Raw genomic sequence first — 23,057 nt, 5'->3', positions numbered from 1 at the left:
TCAGAATGGCAGGAAACACATGTACTCACACACCGCTACACAGCCCCCCGACCCCCCCGCCCCACACACACACATATTGATATGTATGTGTGACATATCCCTACCGCCCAACAACACACAGCAGAGCATGATGACATCAACAACACCATGAAACCCAACACTACACTACTGCTCCAACACCCTGTCAGCTGACTGTGGGTGTGAGACGCATGCACAGCTGCACCATGCACATGCGCACACGCACACACGCACATGCACACACACACAGTCACACACACACCTTGTGTTCAGAACTTGTACAGACAGACAAACATCATTCTCAGAGATCAGATCATTCAGTCTTGAATCCTAGCATTTCTCTATTATGGGGGGGTGCTTGAAATTTATTTTTCATTTCTGAAAATCTTTTGAAATAATAATAAGGATCAAAGGAAACGCAACGGAAACTCGCGACCCATACAAAAATATCTGTGACCCACAAATGGGTCCCGACTCCCGACCCACTGTTTGTATGTAGGGCCAGTTATATACTGTATGTACAGTAGCTGTAATAGATAGCACAGTTTTTCTGTGCGTTAACGTGGATTCAGAGACAGCTGTAGAAAAGAAAAAAGAAAAGGAAAGTCTAAACAATTCCCTGAGCTGGTTGCTATGCCAGTAGTGGTTCTGCTACATCGCTCTCTATAGCAACAGACAGAGAGAGACGCACTCCCTCCAGGGTTTAAATCCCATGTTGGTGTAACAATGCTAAAGAGATTTATGCAACCATTAACAATGTATTTACAATGTACTGCTTTCTCAACTCTACTGTACGCCTATACAGTTCCATATTGAGTTTGAGTTTTTTATTTATTCATGTGTTTTAGCACATAAAAAGGCAGAAGGAAATAGGAGCCGTTTAGAAGCCCAAAGGCCTATGGAGAACTTCCTGTACATACGAAATGTGTTCTTGAATATCGTTGCTGTTGGGCATAAAACTTGTATCTATGTATTTAATTTAATCAATGCCCGCTACGTTGTCGTACAATACAACACACAGTGTTGCACACAAGTAGTTAAATTAGCCTATCTGCCAGCTCACAACATGTTCATTTCCTGTAGAGTAACGGTCTTGGACATGCAAGGTTTCCCTCCCAAACAAACAAAGAAAATGTTAATTCAATTACACAAACATGTACACAACTATTGCATGGCTGTCACATTTAAACATCAACCGCGCCTAAATCACTTCTTTCTAAACCATTGGTTTTCAAACTTTTTCATATATATATCATAAATGATATATTTGGTCACAGATGCCACATATGAAAATGAGACACCCAGAAGAGAATATTTATGCTAAAAGATTATAAAAAATAGCAGATGTATGAGCTTGTATGTCAGCTACTTTTGGATAGCCAACGTTTAAATGGTTAAAGTCAATGTGAGTTAAATGATTGTGATGCTGTATTAACAAATTTAGTAAAATGATCGTGATGCTGTATTAACAAATTTAGACAAATTATTGTGATGCTGTATTAACAAATTTAGTAAAATGATTGTGATGCTGTATTAACAAATTTAGTAAAATGATTGTGATGCTGTATTAACAAATGTAGTAAAATGATTGTGATGCTGTATTAACAAATGTAGTAAAATTATTGTGATGCTGTATTAACAAACTTAGCCTGGACCCTGGACCCACCGCTCTAAAGTAAAGCGAATTAATCACTCCCTGAAGAATATAGAATGAAACTTGTTGATGGCACACATTTTATGTCTAGAGATACTGTTTCAGACAGAGCCATAACCAACAGGTGTTGTGGACATGACCCAAATGTCAATGCCTTACCCTTACTATGTACACTGTACAGTATATAAACACTGTTACATAATGCGGTGTACACTGTACAGTAGAATCATGTACCCCTGCCAGAGGCGTATCTACAATAAGGCGAGGGCAGGCCTGTCCAAATCCATTTCTGGCCTGGCCAAAATCCATACAATGAGAAAAAAAGAGGACAAAAACAAGACCTGAGAACTATTAATGGACAGCTGATTGGCCGTTGCGGTAGAGCGCAACCCTCAATCACCCATTGGAATGTAAATGCATGCCTTTCAGCCTCTGTATCCTACTCGTCTGTCAGATATATCTCTTTGAAAACCTTTAGTGCTACGATTGTGCGCGGGGAGACGACAATTAACACATCTTGCCTGCCCAAAACGTAATTCCTGGATACGCCACTGACCCCTGCACCTGTACATCTGTGTTCACCCATCCAACCTAAGTGCTCTCCACAATTTATAAAAGATGTCTTACAACTTCTATCTATCTATCTATCTATCTATCTATCTATCTATCTATCTATCTATCATTATAATGTCTTACACATTTTCATTGTCTTAATTGTCTGTAATTGCTGCGTGAAGTTGTTATAATAATGACAAGTCTCAATACATTATTATGTCCCGGTGTAGCGGCGCCATCTTGTGGCTAAGTCAGGGATGAGCACCCAGAGGACAAGGGGTACTGAGACAGAGCAATGGAGCCCCATAACATTAATATTTGCACTATAATTAAAGTACACAGTAATAGAGGATACTCTCAGCATCTTTTAAAATGCGAATGCACTTTAAATATTCTGTATACCAGTAGGCCAATGCTTATGACATTGATATTTATGAATTAATGATCCAGGCATTATTTATTCTTTATGCTTGTCTGAGTGTTTTGTCCTGATGACAAGACAGTTCTCAGAAGGTAATCAAATGACACTAATAATACAGTCAGACGGTCAGACCAGACTCACTGCAGCATGCAGCTATCAGACTGTACAGTACAATGTCATTCATATTATCCTGTCTATTCCAGTCACCACGAAGCAGCATAACCTCTCCTTTTAGAGTGAAGTGACAACTAGCTCTGGTCCATAGCCCTGACCAGAGCTAAGTGACAACTAGCTCTGGTCCATAGCCCTGACCAGAGCTAAGTGACCACTAGCTCTGGTCCATAGCCCTGACCAGAGCTAAGTGACAACTAGCTCTGGTCCATAGCCCTGACCAGAGCTAAGTGACAACTAGCTCTGGTCCATAGCCCTGACCAGAGCTAAGTGACAACTAGCTCTGGTCCATAGCCCTGACCAGAGCTAAGTGACAACTAGCTCTGGTCCATAGCCCTGACCAGAGCTAAGTGACAACTAGCTCTGGTCCATAGCCCTGACCAGAGCTAAGTGACCACTAGCTCTGGTCCATAGCCCTGACCAGAGCTAAGTGACCACTAGCTCTGGTCCATAGCCCTGACCAGAGCTAAGTGACCACTAGCTCTGGTCCATAGCCCTAATGCCCTTATTAGAGCTATGGACCAGAGCTAAGTGACAACTAGCTCTGGTCCATAGCCCTGACCAGAGCTAAGTGACCACTAGCTCTGGTCCATAGCCCTGACCAGAGCTAAGTGACAACTAGCTCTGGTCCATAGCCCTGACCAGAGCTAAGTGACCACTAGCTCTGGTCCATAGCCCTGACCAGAGCTAAGTGACAACTAGCTCTGGTCCATAGCCCTAATGCCCTTATTAGAGCTATGGACCAGAGCTAAGTGACAACTAGCTCTGGTCCATAGCCCTGACCAGAGCTAAGTGACCACTAGCTCTGGTCCATAGCCCTGACCAGAGCTAAGTGACAACTAGCTCTGGTCCATAGCCCTGACCAGAGCTAAGTGACCACTAGCTCTGGTCCATAGCCCTGACCAGAGCTAAGTGACCACTAGCTCTGGTCCATAGCCCTGACCAGAGCTAAGTGACAACTAGCTCTGGTCCATAGCCCTGACCAGAGCTAAGTGACAACTAGCTCTGGTCCATAGCCCTGACCAGAGCTAAGTGACAACTAGCTCTGGTCCATAGCCCTGACCAGAGCTAAGTGACAACTAGCTCTGGCCCATAGCCCTGACCAGAGCTAAGTGACAACTAGCTCTGGTCCATAGCTCTAATGCCCATATTAGAGCTATGGACCAGAGCTAAGTGACAACTAGCTTTGGACCATAGCTCTAATGCCCATATTAGAGCTATGGACCAGAGCTAAGTGACAACGGAACGTGACAAAATGAAGTTATGACAGCATCTCATGACTTGAGGGGTAAATTATAATAACCCGTTAATAACTAGGGAGTTTAAATAATGGACCTCATAATGGTCACTCTGGCCATTATGAGGTCCATTATTTAAACACCGATGTAACAAAAACGTCTAGACAGTGTCTGTATAACCACTGTTTTATAACATTATAGAACACGTTGTTACATTACATAGTAGTAGGCCTAACTTCCTGCCTTATAAGGTATAACTCCTCCGTACCACTGTACTACGAGTACCACGGTGGTGTACTGTAAAGCTGCCGAAAAAAGACCAATGACCACGATGGCAGGCAGCAGCAGCAGCACACTACACTAGCTGTGTGCGCGACAGGTCGTAGCCTACTTCAACAAAGATGCTTCACAGTTCACACCAGCCAATATCTGAACATCTCGTCCATTTAAACATCTCCTCCTGCTCTGACCTCTCCGCTAAACCCTCTTATTCTTTATGCTTGTCTGAGTGTTTTGGGGGTTTTTTGTGCTACTTCTAAGTGTGTATATTGTTGTGTTTAGGACCTCTTCCTCTATGACTACATCTCAAGGGCTTATTCATAAAGAATTTCAATCATCGTCCTGGCTGTAAGCACATCTTTCCCCATAATGTGTTATGTTTACTTTACTGTTACATAATATAATAATATCTGAAATATCTGGAAAGATTATCTATTTTCTCTCTTTTACTGTACAATCACAAGTGTTACATTACTCTGAGAGTGTTACTTACATGTAACCAAACCCTAATAGAGTTAAGTAAATTATTTTTTTGTATAGGCCTATAGGCTACGTAAATGCATACTTTATATACTTTATAACTTTATTATAACTTGTCACTTGTATTATATTTCTTCTTACATCATGTTTAGCTTGTTTTGTCCCGATGACAAGACAGTTCTCAGAAGGTAATCAAATGACACTAATAATACAGTCAGACGGTCAGACCAGACTCACTGCAGCATGCAGCTATCAGACTGTACAGTCCAATGTCATTCATAGTATCCTGTCTATTCCAGTCACCACGAAGCAGCATAACCTCTCCTTTTAGAGTAAAGTGACAACTAGCTCTGGTCCATAGCCCTGACCAGAGCTAAGTGACAACTAGCTCTGGTCCATAGCCCTGACCAGAGCTGAGTGACAACTAGCTCTGGTCCATAGCCCTGACCAGAGCTAAGTGACAACTAGCTCTGGTCCATAGCCCTGACCAGAGCTGAGTGACAACTAGCTCTGGTCCATAGCCCTGACCAGAGCTAAGTGACAACTAGCTCTGATCCATAGCCCTGACCAGAGCTAAGTGACAACTAGCTCTGATCCATAGCCCTAATGCCCTTATTAGAGATATGGACCAGAGCTAAGTGACAACTAGCTCTGGTCCATAGCCCTAATGCCCTTATTAGAGATATGGACCAGAGCTAAGTGACAACTAGCTCTGGTCCATAGCCCTGACCAGAGCTAAGTGACAACTAGCTCTGGTCCATAGCCCTGACCAGAGCTAAGTGACAACTAGCTCTGGTCCATAGCCCTGACCAGAGCTAAGTGACAACTAGCTCTGGTCCATAGCCCTGACCAGAGCTAAGTGACCACTAGCTCTGGTCCATAGCCCTGACCAGAGCTAAGTGACAACTAGCTCTGGTCCATAGCCCTGACCAGAGCTAAGTGACAACTAGCTCTGGTCCATAGCCCTGACCAGAGCTAAGTGACAACTAGCTCTGATCCATAGCCCTAATGCCCTTATTAGAGATATGGACCAGAGCTAAGTGACAACTAGCTCTGGTCCATAGCCCTGACCAGAGCTAAGTGACAACTAGCTCTGGTCCATAGCCCTGCCCCTAATGCCCATATTAGAGCTATGGACCAGATCTAAGTGACAACGGAACGTGACAAAATGATGGCAGCATCTCATGACTTGAGGGGTAAATTATAATAACCCGTTAATAACTACGGGAGTAGGGAGTTTAAATAATGGACCTCATAATGGCCACTCTGGCCATTATGAGGTCCATTATTTAAACACCGATGTAACAAAAACGTCTAGACAGTGTCTGTATAACCACTGTTTTATAACATTATAGAACACGTTGTTACATTACATAGTAGTAGGCCTAACTTCCTGCCTTATAAGTTATAACTCCGCCGTACCACTGTACTACCAGTACCACGGTGTACTGTACAGCTGCCGAAAAAAGACCAATGACCACGATGGCAGGCAGCAGCAGTAGCACACTACACTAGCTGTGTGCGCGACAGGTCGTAGCCTACTTCAACAAAGATGCTTCACAGTTCACACCAGCCAATCTGAACATCTCGTCCATTTAAACATCTCCTCCTGCAGTGCTCTGACCTCCCCGCTAAACCCTCTTGGCCGAGGCAGCGCTCGTTTACCTGTTCGATCCCGTGGAAGGTCTCTCAGTCTCCGCCTCGCACTGCTCCATCTTTGAGAGCCTGCTTCCTCCTCGACGCACGGCAGACATTGTTGTTGTTCCGGCTGCTGGTCCTGCTTGTTGACAATCAGCTGTCCGCACGGCTCGTGGGACGCGATGCACCATGGGATATGGAGTTCAAGATCGTGTTTCGTCTGTGGAGCGAACGCTGGAAGTTGGAAACCTTGTATGTCTGTCTCCAAAACCGTTGCTTTGCAAGTTTGGAGGGAATGGGGAAAAGAACCACACATGTTCCAAATGGATCTAAATTGCATTTAGACTATTATTTAGTCCAAACAGTTGAACAAATAATACAAATAATAAAAACTCATTGATTCAGTATTATTTTTACGGGACGTTTTCCCAGAAAATATTAGATCTACTATAGTTCACAACATGCTGCATTTTATTTAACACGACAAAGTAAATAAGGCATTAATTTAGGAGGGGGGGAAATCCATGAAAACGTTTAATTATGGAGATACAAGGTTTATGACCCCTGGCCCCAACACGGACTACAAGTCCCAAAATACCACACACCTGTTTTTTGCGATCTGTAAAACATGTAGCGTTCACTTCGTAATCATATAAGGATCTTTTGCTTGGGCGGGCGCCGGGCACTGCATGGAGCGGCGGAGCCTGCCCGGCACCACGTGCGCTGACGTTCTGCTATTATAATGTAATGTCTCATATAATAATATATGAGACCTAGCCTATTATAGGCTAGGTATCCATTTGTAATGCATGCAATTTCATGATGTCACTCACAGTGAAACACAAACTAGCATATAGGCTATAATTCAAGATTATTAAATAGGTTTATTTTATTTGTTACATGCACATGTGGTCAGAGTCAGACTCCACCAGACTGTGCTAATACAAACTGAAAACAAGCTGGTGTAGGCCTACTATAATAAGACAATATAATAGCTCTACAAGTAGGCCTAGTTAATATTATAAGGGAAGTGAGAAGTAACACAAAGTAAACCTAGTGTAAATTGTGGAAAATGTTAATGTTGTGTAAGTGATATTTTAAAATGTGTTTATTATATCTCCATATAGTCCTACAGTAGGCCTAATCCTGCATGGCTAGAGTGATTGTAACAGGGGTCTCCAGAAATTCATTTTCAGGTCAGGATACCATGCATGCAATTTCATCATGAGAGAGCACAAGCTTAAATTTTATAGGGTTCCAATTACCATCTTTGTATGCCTTTTTTAATTATTTTTTTTGGAAATTGGAAGTGATGGAAAACATAATAACAGTCAAAGTTGAATTACCATATGATTGAAGCTGATAAATGTGGTTCACTTTCCTGAAATTGGTGTCCCACATATCTGAAAATGTGTTTTAAGTGTATTAAAGAGCTGGAGAGATGTTACTGAATAAACACTCCATAGCAATATTAGATGTCGTATACTCTATAGATCATTAATGTTTTAACGAAAAAACGTTTGCAATTTGTTATAGGCCTGCAGGCCGGCTCCAAAAAATCAATAGGCCTATGTACCTAGAGGAGGTAGTATGGAGGCCCCCTCTGGCACCTATGTACCTAGAGGAGGCAGTATGGAGGCCCCCTCTGGCACCTATGTACCTAGAGGAGGTAGTATGGAGGCCCCCTCTGGCACCCCCGTGGCACATGCAGGCCTATCTGTTCTAAATAGTTATCCCCCAAATCACAAAGGCTAATTTGACCTTTTGGGATACACAAATAAGTCGGTGTGTCCAAACACTTTTTCTTTGTATGGCAGCGTGGTTCTCAACCTTTTCAGGCCGTGACCCCCTGAGATAATCATATTTGAACTTGGGACCCAATGAAGTACTATTTGTAGGAGTTGAGGAATTACATTTTTGTTTAAATTGTGAAAATAGCAGATCTACAAGCTCACAACACCTCGCCTTTTTTGCCTCTTTCCTATATTATTTGACTGGGGGTCTTAGAGCACCTTTAAGTAACCTTTAGGTGTGCAAAAACAGTAACAATTTACACAATACACTACAGTATATACACAGAACCTGCAGTGCCAACTGAGTTCAGATCAAATTAAGCATGTAAAAATGTGACATTATTTTACTATTAACCATTATATATAGGCTATGCTGTAAGTGATGTGTTTTGGTAAAAACAAAGTGTTTAGTTAAAACAATGTTAAATCTATATTGACAGTAATCATTGAGTGTTTGTCCAATAATGGGTCTCGATCCCCTTCTCCAATTTCATCCAATCAGGTGAGAGAGAACCCATTTATCAGATTCAATTTGTTCTAGCCCTGAAACATGACTGTCATGAATAATCATGACAGTCAAGCTCGTGAAGTACGAGCGTCATGAACCATAACAGTGTTCCAATTCCACATTTTCTGTCTGCCCATTGTCAATTCCAATTTCACTTGGATTAGGCCTAGTATGAATTAGTCATCTCTCCTGACTGGATGAAACCGATACAAGAACGGTCGCCCCAAAACACTCCCACCCCGGGTCAAATCCAGCCACCTCTGAACGTTCACCAGCAGGTATTCCTAAACGTAACCTCTGTAAAACTATGCCTAAACCTCACCTTATTCCTCAATAACCTCTGTAAAACTATGCCTAAACCTCACCTTATTCCTCAATAACCTCTGTAAAACTATGCCTAAACCTCACCTTATTCCTCAATAACCTCTGTAAAACTATGCCTAAACCTCACCTTATACCTCAATAACCTCTGTAAAACTATATGCCTAAATCTCACCTTATCCCTAAATGTAACCTCTGTAAAACTATGCCTAAACCTCACCTTATTCCTCAATAACCTCTGTAAAACTATATGCCTAAACCTCACCTTATCCATAAATGCAACCTCGGTAAAACTATGCCTAAACCTCACCTTATTCCTCAATAACCTCTGTAAAACTATATGCCTAAACCTCACCTCATCCCTAAATGTAACCTCGGTAAAACTATGCTTAAACCTAACCTTATCCCTAAATGTAACCCTGGTACATAACCTTATTCCTAAACGTAACCTCATAAAACGATAGGCCTATGTCTTAACCTACTGTAACCTTATTCCGTACGTAACCTCATTAAAATGCAGAAGGAATTCAATGGGTCCAAATAATGTGTTTTAGGGGTTTATTAAAGCAGTGTAAAAAACTCATAAAGGTGCTCAAACGTAAAGCAAAGTAACCACAGCATCAACGTAAATAAAGTAAATAAAATAAAGCGGTGTAAAGCAGTCAACAAAAAGTACGGCATCCCACACACCCCCTCTCTCTCACTGTACCACCAGCAGGTGAACAGGGGATGTTAAGATAACCAGGTCCGCCCCTATGCCCGTCAATCAATCATCCACATTAAACACCAGTGACAGCCCATTCATTTCATTGACCAAAACGTAAACATAACAATAAACCAATTCATGGCTCCTACAAAAACTATATGCCTACTAACCTTATTCCTAAACTTAACCTCATTAATGCCTAAATGTAACTTTATTCCTATAACTTTAACCTCAGTAAAATTAATACAAGGACCGCTGGGGGCAATCGGTCTGTGAACAAAAAGGGGAAAGTGCATTTTTGGACGATCGTTCCGGTTACCGATGAAACTGGTATCCCAACGTGAAGATGTATTTTTGGGTATACTAAAGAGATCGAGAGAAGGGGAGACCCTACTGAATAACCATGCCATAACAATGCTTACTATCAGAATGTAGACCTACTTAAAATTAATAAATAAAAATAAATCACTTACAAATCCTTCAAGTGTTTCATCATGTACTACACATGGCAGTAAACAATAACAGCAACTTAGTCAACAACATTTTTATTAATTAGTTCAGGGATAATAATGCACAGGTAATACAACAAGTTTGTGGGGGTGGGGGGAATTGTAACAGTTCAGACTCAGAGGAGGTGATGCCTCCATTTGTTAGGTACTATACAGCCTAATTTAAATCATGGACACCTGCAATACAAAGGTATAGGAACATTATTAGTTTCATTTCACCTGCACAGTAAAAACCCTCAGTGTTAATTTATCCGTTTGTAACCCAGCATACAATACAAATGTAACCGAATGGACCCGTCTCACACGTTCATTTGGTTATGTTTGTGCACTCTCTTGGGTTACATCAAACACTTAAAAGATTTGACTGCATATACCAGTTATAATCTAACACCACCATCTCTCATACAACTCTCAATAATAGCTTCATCAGGCAATGTAGGTCGATGCACATGTCCTGCTTTTTACCAGTAGGTGGCATACAAAGTGAGCCACTCTTCTGAAGGTTCTAAAGAAGGATTTCTAGGGGGGGAGAGATTAGCCTTAGTTTGGAGGGAGGATGGGAGGGCCGGGGAGGGGGGGGGGGTAGGGGGAGGATAACATTGCTGACAAAGGGAAGACAACTCCAGCCTGCAGTATCCCCTCAGATACAAAAAGTCACGCCACACACAGTTCCAGGTTAACTAGAAAGCTCCAACAACACTCCTAATTCAAGCCTATTTCATGGGATAGTAAGTGCACTAAAATACAGAAACCAACACACCGCACGTACTGTACTGCATTGTACTCACGCCTCGATCGTCGTCCCTTATAGAATATAGATCATCATTATATAAAGGACTGTCCTCCATGTGTTTGTCAGTCAATTCATTAATTAATGTGCATCAAACTGGATAAAGCAAACAGTGTATTCCAACACATTAGGCCTACAATGTTTTTTTAATGATTTTCTTTTTGTGGACTACAAAACAAGTTTTAAATGTTTTTTTTTCTATTTCTTACTCGTTTTAGATTTAATAATATGTAAAAGCCTTTTCAAAGCAAAACAAAAAGCCAAGGAGTGTGTGTGTGTGTGTGTGTGTGTGTATGTGTGTGTGTGTGTGTGTGTGTGTGTATGTGTGTGTGTGTGTGTGTGTGTGTGTGTGTGTGTGTGTGTGTGGTATTAGTGGGTACGGGGGTGGGGGAGAAAAAAAGAAAGCCATACAATTTTGAGAATACACTTATCAATATCAAAATATCAGCAAGCCAACGAAAACAGCTAAATATGTGTGTATTGCTGTTACTGTACTCTCTTCTAAACAATGTTTGCAGTTCTAGCCTCACACCGCAGGATATGTGCGTTTCTCCACATCCTAGTAGGAAGACAGATAATAAAGGGCGTGATAAAATAGAAAATACTCACTGGTTAAAAAGCAGTGCTAAAACTATCATATTGCAACACCAAAGCTTGTTAGGTAAACATGGTCAAATGTGGTCGTAAATCCATGAAAACAAGAAACAAAGCGACTAATGAGTTGATTCTGTGCCACGGTATAAAACAAAGAACACTCAACCATTAAAGTGTTATTATAACCAAATCATCCTGACATCCAGTCATCATTATTAAAAAGGTGCTAACTCGCTTTATACACACAGTCACTACACAGCAACGTTCATTGTGTTTACTCTTGAGACCAAATGGACCCTTAAAGAGTTTACAAATGGAACCAAACGAATCCCTTTAAGGCAGTGGTTCTCAAGCTTTTCAGGCCACGACCCCCCAAAATAATCATACTTGAACTCGGCGCCTCACTCTGACAAGCACTTGGAATTGTAGGAGTCGAGGCATTCAATTTAGTTTGATTTGGTTCTACAGATAAATATTGTGAAAATAGCCGAACTACAAGCTCGGCTATTTTAACAATTTTCACCTCTTTCAGGTAATATTTGACAATTTGGCCAATCTCTTTTTTATAGTATAGTTTGTTGGTTACCTTTGACATAGTTTTTTCATTTGAGGTATTTTAGAGGTATTAAAATACCTCTAAAATGCAGATACCCTGTATACACCTATACTGTATGTTGGTTTGTTTACTGTTGAGAATGATGCACATTAAACTAATCACGCCCCCCAAAAAATAAATAATAATAAAATAATAATAATAATAATAATAATATCACCATTTTGGGAACCACTGCCCTAAGGGCCCGTTGAATCAGGATTTCACTGTATATACTGTAGGTCTGAACAACTCTTTCAAGTCAAACCTGGACAGAAGGAAACAAAAGTCCCCCCCCCCTGCTAGAAAACCGACATGTGCATAGTCATCACCTCCAACCCGAACTCCACTCCATTGGTTGATTGAAAAATGGAGGAATTCCATTCAAATTGTTTTAAAACAGTTTTAAAAACAAAAAAAGTGTAAGGACAATGCACATTCACTGGGACATCCTTGTTGAATCTTAAACTCAAATTCTTTCCTGCAAACACTCTTTAGTTTTGACATCAGCCTTTGATTTTAAAACGATGGCATTGACAATTGTTTTTGTTGGTGCAAAAAGTCGAATGACTGGACTTGCCAGCTAGTGGACTGACTGAGTGATGTCACGTCTCTTCAGCAGTCTGTAAGGTAGTGGAGAGGAAAGCACCCTTCAAAAAACCACTTGAACCCTTGCATCTCTACTCTCGGAGGCGCTCACAACAACGCCTCGGAAAGCTCACAATGTGCCGCTTCAAAGCCTTCAATACACGTTGTGAGCTTCAGCTTTTATTTTGTTTTCTTCCGCTGAAGAGCTTTGGTGTAGAGGGAACTACTAGCAGACCTAGTATAGACTAGCCCAGGGGGACCCGGGTCAACTAAGTATACAGGGTTTACTGTAAGTGGTTAAGTATCACTTGGTCGACAAATTGATACTTTTGCTCGACAAACGTGGCATATATTCAACTGAAGAGTGTGTGGAACGGCACCGCTTAACAGTTAAAATTCCGTACTTTTTTCGAGTGAATCGGTTGACAGTACATCATCTTTGAAATGGTTATACGACAAAGTATAAATTTGCCTTTTTAAGTTATCTCATCAGAATATCCTCTCATCAACAAACTTTTATACACTCCCAAAGCTATCTGATTGCTCTCTGGGTAATAACACACAAGAGAATATAAAATAGATCTATGATCTTTCATTTTTCAGCAAGCAAGTCATTGTTATTCATCATTATGGATAATATACACACTAAAATATAAATCAAATATTCATGGTTCTTTCATTTGCTCAAATCATTTCATATAACTTTGTGGATTCAAGTATCTACTTTTAAAGGTTGTTAAAGTGAAAATATTATTATTCTCTGATTGCACACATTAGGTCTTTCCATACATGAAAGAATCTTGTAAAATTGGACTATTTTATTCCTTATAACCTTTTTTTATTTCATAATTTTTAAACATTATTATTATTTTTAATCTGAGGATGTTCTATCAGTGACTGAGCAGCCTTGTTTTCAACAGGACCAGATATGGCTTTAGTGTCATGAGTTAGAAATTATGTTGTTCCTGCTGAATCACATAGAACTACACAGTAAAATCTTTACAGTAGTGTACAGTCATTTGCACACTGTCAGAGTTAAATGAAAGCTGAAATTCATAACTTTTCTTTTGTGAACAAAGCGTTATTTTAACCAATCTGTCACTACAACAGTGGGCCACTACTGGGTGACAATAGGTCCTGCATGAAGCTCAAAGCATAATATCCCTGTCGACAAAACACATTTTGACGCTCGTGAGGGAGACCCGAGGTGAATCCTGAGTAGGACATAATATATTTTACGGATTACAGCTTTACAGTACTCACAACTTTACTGTGTAGTAAGAGTTTTAACGTGCTGCTCGTTATCCATCGAACTACAAATTTAGTGTTTGTGTAGTTTATTTTAGGATTCATACATAATCCTGCTTCTACGTCTCACTTCGGCGAGGCTCGGTAAGGGTTAAAATACTCCTAGAGTGCAAAAATACAAGAGGGCAGCCGGAAGGGGGGGTTAAGGGTTAAAGTGCAAAGGTAAATAGCTTTTAGAGACCCAGGAGTCAAACATTAAGCATGACGATCACTTCTTGAATATTCATTTTGCAAAGACTTTCCGTTTCATAAAAACACCGTCGTCCGCAGACTTTGTACAAAAGACGACTGGTTAATTATTTCGTTTGCTCAGCTGTTTGATTCTAGTGAAAGCCTCGCTAGGTCCTTGAGGCTCACTTTTAGTGCTGAATTTATGCCCTGTCGTACGCCCGGTGTCGCTTGCCTAAAAAGGAAAGCTGAACGATGCGTCGTGCAATGGAGTCTAAATAGAGCTTCTTAAGATGGTAGCATCTCATTTGATTGTGCCGCAATGGTGCAACAAGATCTCCTCCACACGCCTCCCCACTTTCTGTCAAGCATTTCGCATTTATCAATCCTATTTCTTGGAAAGAATACTTCAAGTTCTATTAAATCTATTAAAACAATGTCACATTTAGTATTACTGTGGCTGAATGAAACAATATCACAAACCTATTATTATTATTAGCTTACTGGCTTGATCTCTCGCTTGTTTTTTTCTTCTTCTGGATATTCTGCTTAAGTTGCTCTATAAAAACTGTGGCCTTTTTGTTAATTAATTAAGTTTGTCAAATCGGACAGATTTCGTACTGTACTCATGTGTTGAGATTATGTCATAATCTCAAAAGAAAAGGCGTTGAAATTACATTTCAAAAGTAACAAAAATCATTTGATATCAAACCACACGCAGAGCAACAACGCAGAGCAGAACATGATTAACAACTGATTAATGTGTTACAAAACATTCAGTTGTACAAAAATAAAAATAAAGCATGAAAACAAAAAGGAGGGGAGTAAAATAAAACTGACAAACGTAGATCAATACAACATTGCACTATTAGCTCGCACAGCACATAATTTAGATTGCTTATGATCCAATTTCACACGTTGGCCATGACAAGTGATAGATGGCATCATTGCTTTGATTATATAGATATATAGATATAGATATCGTTTATGTACATAGTACAGTATATCCGTGAGATAAAAACAAAATGTGAAAACACTATTATCAATAAAAAAGGACCTCACCATGCTAATAGAATATCCTTTTAAAAAACCTCTCAAACACAAACATGAACCTATACTGACCTGTTCACACTCAATTTAGTTTAGAATACTACTTGAGATTAGAAAACACTATCCTTATTAAACGAAAAAAACAAAAATAATAATACTATTAACCACTCTGGCATCCCTATTTTCATTATAGGCGGAAATAGCTGATCTAGAAGCTCAGTGAGCTTGTAGAGTGGCAATTAGATTATTATTATTATTTTAAATAGGGCTGAAGTGGTTCACTTCTGCTTATGACTACATGAAACTGAAATGTTGTGCCATTAAAAATGCTGAAATTAAATGGAATGAAGGGGGAAAAAACGAAAGCGTTACACGTGGACATGGTTACTGTATATATACCAGTAGACAGACACATTGTAACTGTAGGGCCATTTAAAACCACAATCTTTAAGTGTGAACTAAGAGTTTTGTACTTTTGCAAGGTTGTTGAACGACGCGTTCTTCTCTTGTGCCGAACGTCCTCATGGGCATTATTAGTAACATCTTTTAAACCCATCCTGGTTTGAAAATGTGAATTGATAGCATCCACTCCTGGGCTGTTGGGGTTGGGGGGGGGGGGGGGGTCGGGTTCACAGGTGAAAGCAGAGCTCTATTCGGGGGGTGGCAGCACCCTCTTGGGTTTGCTCCGTCTGGGGGCGTGGGAGGAGGTGACGTGCTGTCTGTTTAGGACCCCGCTCCCACTGCTGTCCGTGGGGCTTGGGTTCTGGTGGGTGTTGTGGGTCTGGGTGGTGCTGAGGGTCTGCATTGGGGAGGTGGAGGAGGGGCTGAGGGTGGTGGTGGTGGTGGGAGGAGTCGAGTTCAGGGCGATGCCACCGTCGGGAGTCTTTTCCGGGACGGGGACCGGATCGGCCGCCAGGGGGCGCTCTTTGGGCTTCCTGCCTCTCTTCTTGCCAGGGGTGGCTCCGTTCCGCACCTCGGCTTTGATCCCCCCGTCGCTCTCCGGGGCTTTGCTCTTGCTGCTGGAGGAGACGGTGTGAGTGGGGGCCGCCGCTCGGAACCAGTTCTGTGGGCGAATGAGGAGCAATGAAGTCATTCTACGCAACAATTCTTTCCTCTACTTTTACCCCTTTTCTCCCCAATTTAGTCGTTATGCCAATTAATTCCTCCCCACACACGTCTGTGTTGTCACTGCTGTTGTAACTGGCTCACCTGCCAGTGAGGAGCCCCCACCGGGAGGACGTAGGGCCTTTGTCCTAGTCCTCCCGCCCAACACTCCCCGCTGACAGCTGCCGCCACCAGCCCTTAAGAGTACGTGTAATGACAAATATCACCCTCCTCCCCGCCCTGCTGGGGAGGTGGAGGATGTGTGGAGGATGGGTGGAGGATGTGTCAATGTGTAAAACATTGACACAAAATGTTTTACACAAAGTTTACCGTGATTGTCTGTCATTTAAAAAAAGAAGACAAAAAAATAAAATAAAAAACATAACCAGAAGTTGATGAATTTGGCGAATTATTTTGCTAAATTAGCCCCATATTTGCATGTCGATTTCAGTATTGGCATTTAGAGAAATGACAGACAACTATTTGGGGATTTTTACGGTCTGTGATTAAGTCATTTACTTTTTGTTCACTCCTCTCAGTAATGTGTGGGAAAACCCCAGCCTCGGTCAGATCTGGCCACATGTTGTTGTTGCACCATTTTCACTTCGCTTACTCTCTCCCCCCACAATTCCTGCTGTAATTGGAAGAAAAACTCTCTCCTGCCGTTAATCACTTCCCTGTGCTTCAGCATTTAACCCTATAGCCTCATCATTTACGCTGCAGTGGGGCTGCCTGTCTAGAAAAACACTTCAACAAGTGACTGGCCAACTGGTTACGCCTGGCTGTTTTGTAGCTTTGCCGCCACTATAGGGTGAATGCTGCTGCATCAGCGACCAAACGACAGCGGTGGGAAAAGTACTCAAATGTTTTATTTAAGTAAAAGTATCAATGCTGCAATGTCGAAATACTCCATTACAAGTAAAATCCGGAATTCCAAATGAAAAGTAAAAAGATATTCATATCAAAATGTACTTAAAGTACCAAAAGTAGAAAGTACTTATAGACTGTCCCATTTCACAATGTATAAAAATCTTTTGAAAATAGCAGATCTACAAGCTCACAATGCGTCATCGGCTATTTCCATATGGCTGAACAGCTGAAGTGGTTTATGTATGTTTTGTAATAATAATAATCTACAAAGTAACTAGTACTAGTAACTAGTAACTAAAGTTTTCAAGTAATTGTAGTGGAGTAAAAGTACAATATTTGCCTCTGAGATGTAAACGCAAAATTCTACTTACTGTAAGTACAGTACTTGAGTAAATGTACTTTACACCACTGCCAGACAAATGGCAAACGTGCATGGCTCGGCACCTCGTCACACTGCTGATGTTTGTAGTGTCTGTCGGGGCAGAAACCTTGTATCTCCATATCGTCGCTGTCAGCTAAAAAGGCTCTTATCTCCATATTCTAACTTATTTGAGTTTTTTTTCGTAACGTAGAAGAGAAAGAAAGCTCACAAATATCATTGTGAAATTGTAGATCTGCTATTTTTGCAAAACACAAGTGAAAGTTAAACTGGTTAAGTGTCTGTTTTTTTGTTTTTGTGAATATTGAACCAATGATGAAGTATTATCTTCAGAGCTTGTGAATGATTACATTGGATCCATTGTAACACAGGTTATTTCTTTCCCATATTTGCTCAAAAGTAACCGTGTTGGACATACAAGGTTTCTAGCCTGGCATTAGTCAGACTGATAACGTGGATTCACTCACACGTATCAGTCTGTGTTTCAACTGCTGTCCGCACGACAGTGAATAGCAGAAATCATTTTCTGATTTCTCATACTCTCTGCCTATGGGCCGAAGTCAGGACTGATACCGTGGTGGAGCAACGTGTTAGTGAACCCACTTCATCAGTCTGACTATAATGCGGGTTTCCCCCCGACAGCTAAGATAAGAGTAAATAATACGGCACGCTCTCACTGCAAGCGATTGAGAACATATACGCTGGCCTCAAGGGAAACAAGCTTTAGGTATACTGGACAGGACACGCTGCCTAAGTGTCAGGCTTGGGAAAACAAACCAGCGTGTAGGTACAAGAGGAGAGGCGTCTGTCAGCTCACCTGTGAGTGAGTCTTGCTGATGTGATATTTGACGCCGCTCTCCGAGCTGAACTCCTTCTGACAGATCAGACACGTGTACTTCCCCAGTTCACCTCCTCCCTGCACGCACGCACACATGCATGGACACGTACATACACGCACGCACGCACGCACGCATGCACGCACACACACACACACACACACAAATGTAGTTGCGAGGACATTAACACACATTAATCTCGAGGACATCAACATTTTCAAACTGCAATGTTATGGATGTCATGTATACGTTTGAAATACATTTAAGCCCAAGCCCAAGTTATATACTTAAAGGCCAAAATAGCCGATCTACAAGCTCACAATGAGTTGCAGCATGATGTGTTGTGAGCAATATTTGCACATCAATGCGACCTAATGATCCATATGTATGTAGATCAGCTATTTGTGGTGAGCGACAACTTATAAATAATAATAATAATAATAATAATAATAAGAGGAATGAAAATCAGGCTTTAGGTTCTTACACGTACATGTACACGTACAAATACGCATGCGCACAGAAACACCTGACAGGACCTGAGACCTGTACGGGACGGATCTGTGTTTTATCATAATCACTCAGAGCCGGGTTGTAATGGGCCGTATATCCTGTGTGACTCGGGACTGTCTATCATTATGTGTAATACACGACGAGTGGATCTAAGAAGACCTGTACTACTGTGTGACCGTGTGTGTGTGCAGGCGCGACACGCTGCACTGGTGAAAGAGAAACGCAATGAAGTTCTGTTTAACTGTTTTAGGCTGGTTTAGGATCAGCGCAACAACAACAAAAAGTTGAGCTACGCAATGCATGCGTAGTGTACCATACTGCAAGGCAAGCCAGCTGCCACTGCCTCTCCCTACGACTACGTCATCCTCAGACGAGCCCTCCACCGTCGCTTTCAGTCATACATTCGTCATACATCTGGTCAGTTTGTTGGTACTTTGCAACACACTGGCGTACAATCATGGATTCCTCGCCGCTCGGTCTTTAAAATCTCGGAAATAATCGGATCTCGGAATAAATCTGGTCCATAGGTAAAGAAGGAATATCGGAACGGCTCGGAATCTGACCAAATTGTCAAGGGTCCACTCTGGCTAGGTGCCGCCATTTCAAAGAAATTGGGAATTTGGGGTTCGGGACCATTTCTTTTTTGACCCGTGAAGAGCTTTAACACAGGCAAGCAAGCATGCACGTAAACACGCACACACACCTGGCTGCAGTTGGCTAGATGGGCTTTGAGTCCAGACACACTGGAGTAGACAGCTTCACAGTTCTGGAAAAGTAGGAGAAGAGAACAAACAAGACTGAGCCACAGTAACACAATGCCAGGAGAAAATGATTTAAAATGTTGAAACATACAGTGTACACTATACTCTGTACCTTTGTTATATGTTTAAATACCATTTCATAAGTCTATCAAATGTAAGAAAGCCTTTGAACTAATAGGTGGGAAATAGTAACCTGACTCCGCCAGATGGAAGAGATGCTTGTTTCACAATCAAATTTGTTTCACAACGTACTTCCATCTGGGATCTCTGTAGCCCAATCGCTGAAGAAAGCTGTCCCTTATTTCAAGCTACTTGGAAGATGATTGGATGGGACCATCTGTCAATCAACACTTAAAAAAACCCTCACTATCGTGTCGGATGTGTAGGTCATGTCTTCGCTTGCTTTAAATAATAGAAGGCGATTTTCCAATTTTAAGGCGCTAGGAAATACAATTTCAACTGGCGCTTCTCGATGCCGTCACACTCTGTCTCTGCAAGATCCCGCAGTGGGATAAAAAATATTTTAAAAAACATATTCCCAAAGTCATGTGATCAGGACGGATCTATTTGATTTCTCCTGACTGGCTAAGATTGGCTTACAAAATTCTGCAAATCCTTAACAAAGCGTCCGATTGCGGTGAAACTGTGCATGCATATTCGCACTAGGCTGAGGAAGAAACACTTGACATTTTTCCAAAAACTCTCCTGTGCCCCAAGGGGCACTTTATTAGTTCATCATCATTTGTTTGCTGTTTCCGTTTCAGCCCAGGGACTGTTTAACTTCACTGGGAGGCTGCTGTTCTTGTAGTAAGCTGTCTGTCACTGGCTGCTGCTCATTGTTGAACAGCAGTCTGTGTGGTCTGCTACTCACACAGACTACTGCTGCTCATTGTTGAACAGTAGTCTGTGTGGTCTGCTACTCACACAGACTGCTGCTCATTGTTGAACAGTAGTCTGTGTGGTCTGCTACTCACACAGACTGCTGCTCATTGTTGAACAGTAGTCTGTGTGGTCTGCTACTCACACAGACTGCTGCTCATTGTTGAACAGTAGTCTGTGTGGTCTGCTACTCACACAGACTACTGTTCATTGTTGAACAGCAGTCTGTGTGGTCTGCTACTCACACAGACTGCTGCTCATTGTTGAACAGCAGTCTGTGTGGTCTGCTACTCACACAGACTACTGTTCATTGTTGAACAGCAGTCTGTGTGGTCTGCTACTCACACAGACTACTGTTCATTGTTGAACAGCAGTCTGTGTGGTCTGCTACTCACACAGACTACTGGCTGCTGCTCATTGTTGAACAGCAGTCTGTGTGGTCTGCTACTCACACAGACTACTGGCTGCTGCTCATTGTTGAACAGCAGTCTGTGTGGTCTGCTACTCACACAGACTACTGCACATAATAACTATTGTACTTTACTTTAGCACATTAGAGTGCAAATGCTTGGTTCTTACACTGTTGATGCAGCAGATGAATCCTTTCTCCTTGACTTCATTCTTCCACGTCTCCAGTAGGTCCGGGCTGAAGTTGGGAAGGCCGGGCCGAGTATAGTTTAGCTGAAACATAAGGAACCACCAGTCAGTCAATATCCCCTGACTGCATGTGTTCAGACATTACAGACATGACAGAAAAAGACTGGGTTTAACTACCATATTTGTATAGTTGCACATTTAGTAGTTATACTCCTCCTGGCAATTTAGGCATTTAGCAGACGCTCTTAATCCAGAGCCATTTACAGTAAGCAAGGTTAGTAATGCAGGATTACAGGTAAACCAAGAACTAATCATCAGTCTACACCAGGGGTTCTCAAACCTTTTCATATCACAACCCCATATTATGAGGGATTCTTTGGGGAGACGGCCGCTTTGTGGCACCTTCCCGCGACCTGACTTTGAGTCGCGACCCATAGTTTGAGAACCGCTGGTCTAAACAGTATAATATCCAAAAATAAATAATCTCTACATTCAAACTATACTATAGGATGCCAGGTGCAACAAATGAACCTGCCATCTGTCTACATAACATACTGTCTAAATGACACTTGAACCTTTGCATAAGCCTGCAGGTCGTCAAGCATCCTTTGAAGGCACATGAAGCGATATACTGTAGAATTATAGATAACTAGAAAAAGTGCCCTTCTGGGCACAGGTCTCCACCAGGAGGATAGGAGTGTGTGTGATGTTTGGCAAAATGTTTAGGAGTAATATAAGTGTGTGTGTGTGTGTGTGTGTGTGTGTGTGTGTGTGTGTGTGTGTGTGTGTGTGTGTGTGTGTGTGTGTGTGTGTGTGTGTGTGTGTGTGTGACACGGCTTGGCCTGTTGTAGCGCCACCATGAGGCTGATTTGAAAACTGTCAAGTGGCATTTCTTCCTCAGCCTAGTGGGAATATGCATGCACAGTTTCACCACAATCGGACGCTGCGTCGAGTAGTTGTGGCGATTTGTACAAAACGGGTACAAAGCGGGCTACTCCTGAAAAGTTTAGAAGCCAATCGTAGGCAATGAAGGTGGATTATGAGAAATCAAACAAACCCGTCTTGATCACATGACTATGGAGAGCATGTGTACCGATTTGCGTGAAATTTGGATAACATCTGAAGGAGTAATATTAGAAAATAGCTAACAGCTACATGCTAACAATGCGACACATTGTGAGCTTTGGCTATTTTCAAAAGGTTTTATACATTTGAAAACTTGTGAAATGGGACATTCTGCATAATGAGTTTCTAGTTTCTTTGTACTCTTGGTACTGTACCAATACTTCTGTACCAAAAGCGGTCATAGGTGGTTTTGAGGTGGGTTTGGTGACGTGACGATGATGTTGACTGAAGTGCAATTAAAGCAGAATGAATGCATCAGTAACGGTGTTGAGTGTTTCCTGGAGGGAAGTGAGATACTGGGTGGTGTTTATCTGTTTGATGTCAAACACAATTTCAGCTTTCTCTTTCTGCCGCTGTGATGCAGTCCGTTGTCCTTTTCATGTTCTGGCTGGCTTTGATGTACCGGTGTGTGTGCGCGTGTGATAATTCCTCTGATGTGTGTGTGTGTGTGTGTGTGTGTGTGCGTGTGTGCAAAATTTACAAAAGAAACACAAAAAGTTTGAATACGGAGATAAAAGGTTTCTTCATATATAAACTGACATGATTCTTTCCAAGATTGAAAGCTATCAAATAACATATAGGTTTTCCAGGTCTTAATGGGTTAGTAGATGAATG

General features: G+C 41.6%; 2 protein-coding genes across 6 annotated transcripts in view; both read right to left on the bottom strand.

Moving 5' to 3' along the window:
* The window catches only part of uckl1b (uridine-cytidine kinase 1-like 1b), a 43,957-nt gene extending 37,406 nt beyond the window's left edge, over positions 1–6,551 (bottom strand). Inside the window, exon 1 of the mRNA XM_079491439.1 lies at positions 6,482–6,551. Coding sequence (XP_079347565.1) covers positions 6,482–6,531 — 50 coding nt within the window. The 5' untranslated portion in view covers positions 6,532–6,551. The remainder of the gene's footprint in view (positions 1–6,481) is intronic.
* A 3,069-nt stretch (positions 6,552–9,620) lies between these two features.
* Positions 9,621–23,057, bottom strand: part of znf512b (zinc finger protein 512B) — an 86,269-nt gene continuing 72,832 nt past the window's right edge. For 4 of the 5 annotated variants that reach the window (XM_079492843.1, XM_079492846.1, XM_079492847.1 and 1 more), the window contains 5 exons: positions 21,300–21,401; positions 19,784–19,846; positions 18,552–18,650; positions 12,952–16,444; positions 9,621–12,917 (listed from right to left, as the gene is read on the bottom strand). In XM_079492843.1, coding sequence (XP_079348969.1) covers positions 16,031–16,444; positions 18,552–18,650; positions 19,784–19,846; positions 21,300–21,401 — 678 coding nt within the window. In that variant the 3' untranslated portion in view covers positions 9,621–12,917; positions 12,952–16,030. Of the gene's footprint in view, positions 16,445–18,551; positions 18,651–19,783; positions 19,847–21,299; positions 21,402–23,057 lie in introns of all 5 variants that reach the window. The other variant, XM_079492844.1, reaches the window with a different exon arrangement.

Source organism: Electrona antarctica (genome assembly GCF_951216825.1).
Source record: "Electrona antarctica genome assembly, chromosome: 2".
NCBI classification, from domain to species: Eukaryota; Metazoa; Chordata; class Actinopteri; order Myctophiformes; family Myctophidae; genus Electrona; species Electrona antarctica.
This window is presented reverse-complemented; position numbering and strand designations above follow the sequence as displayed.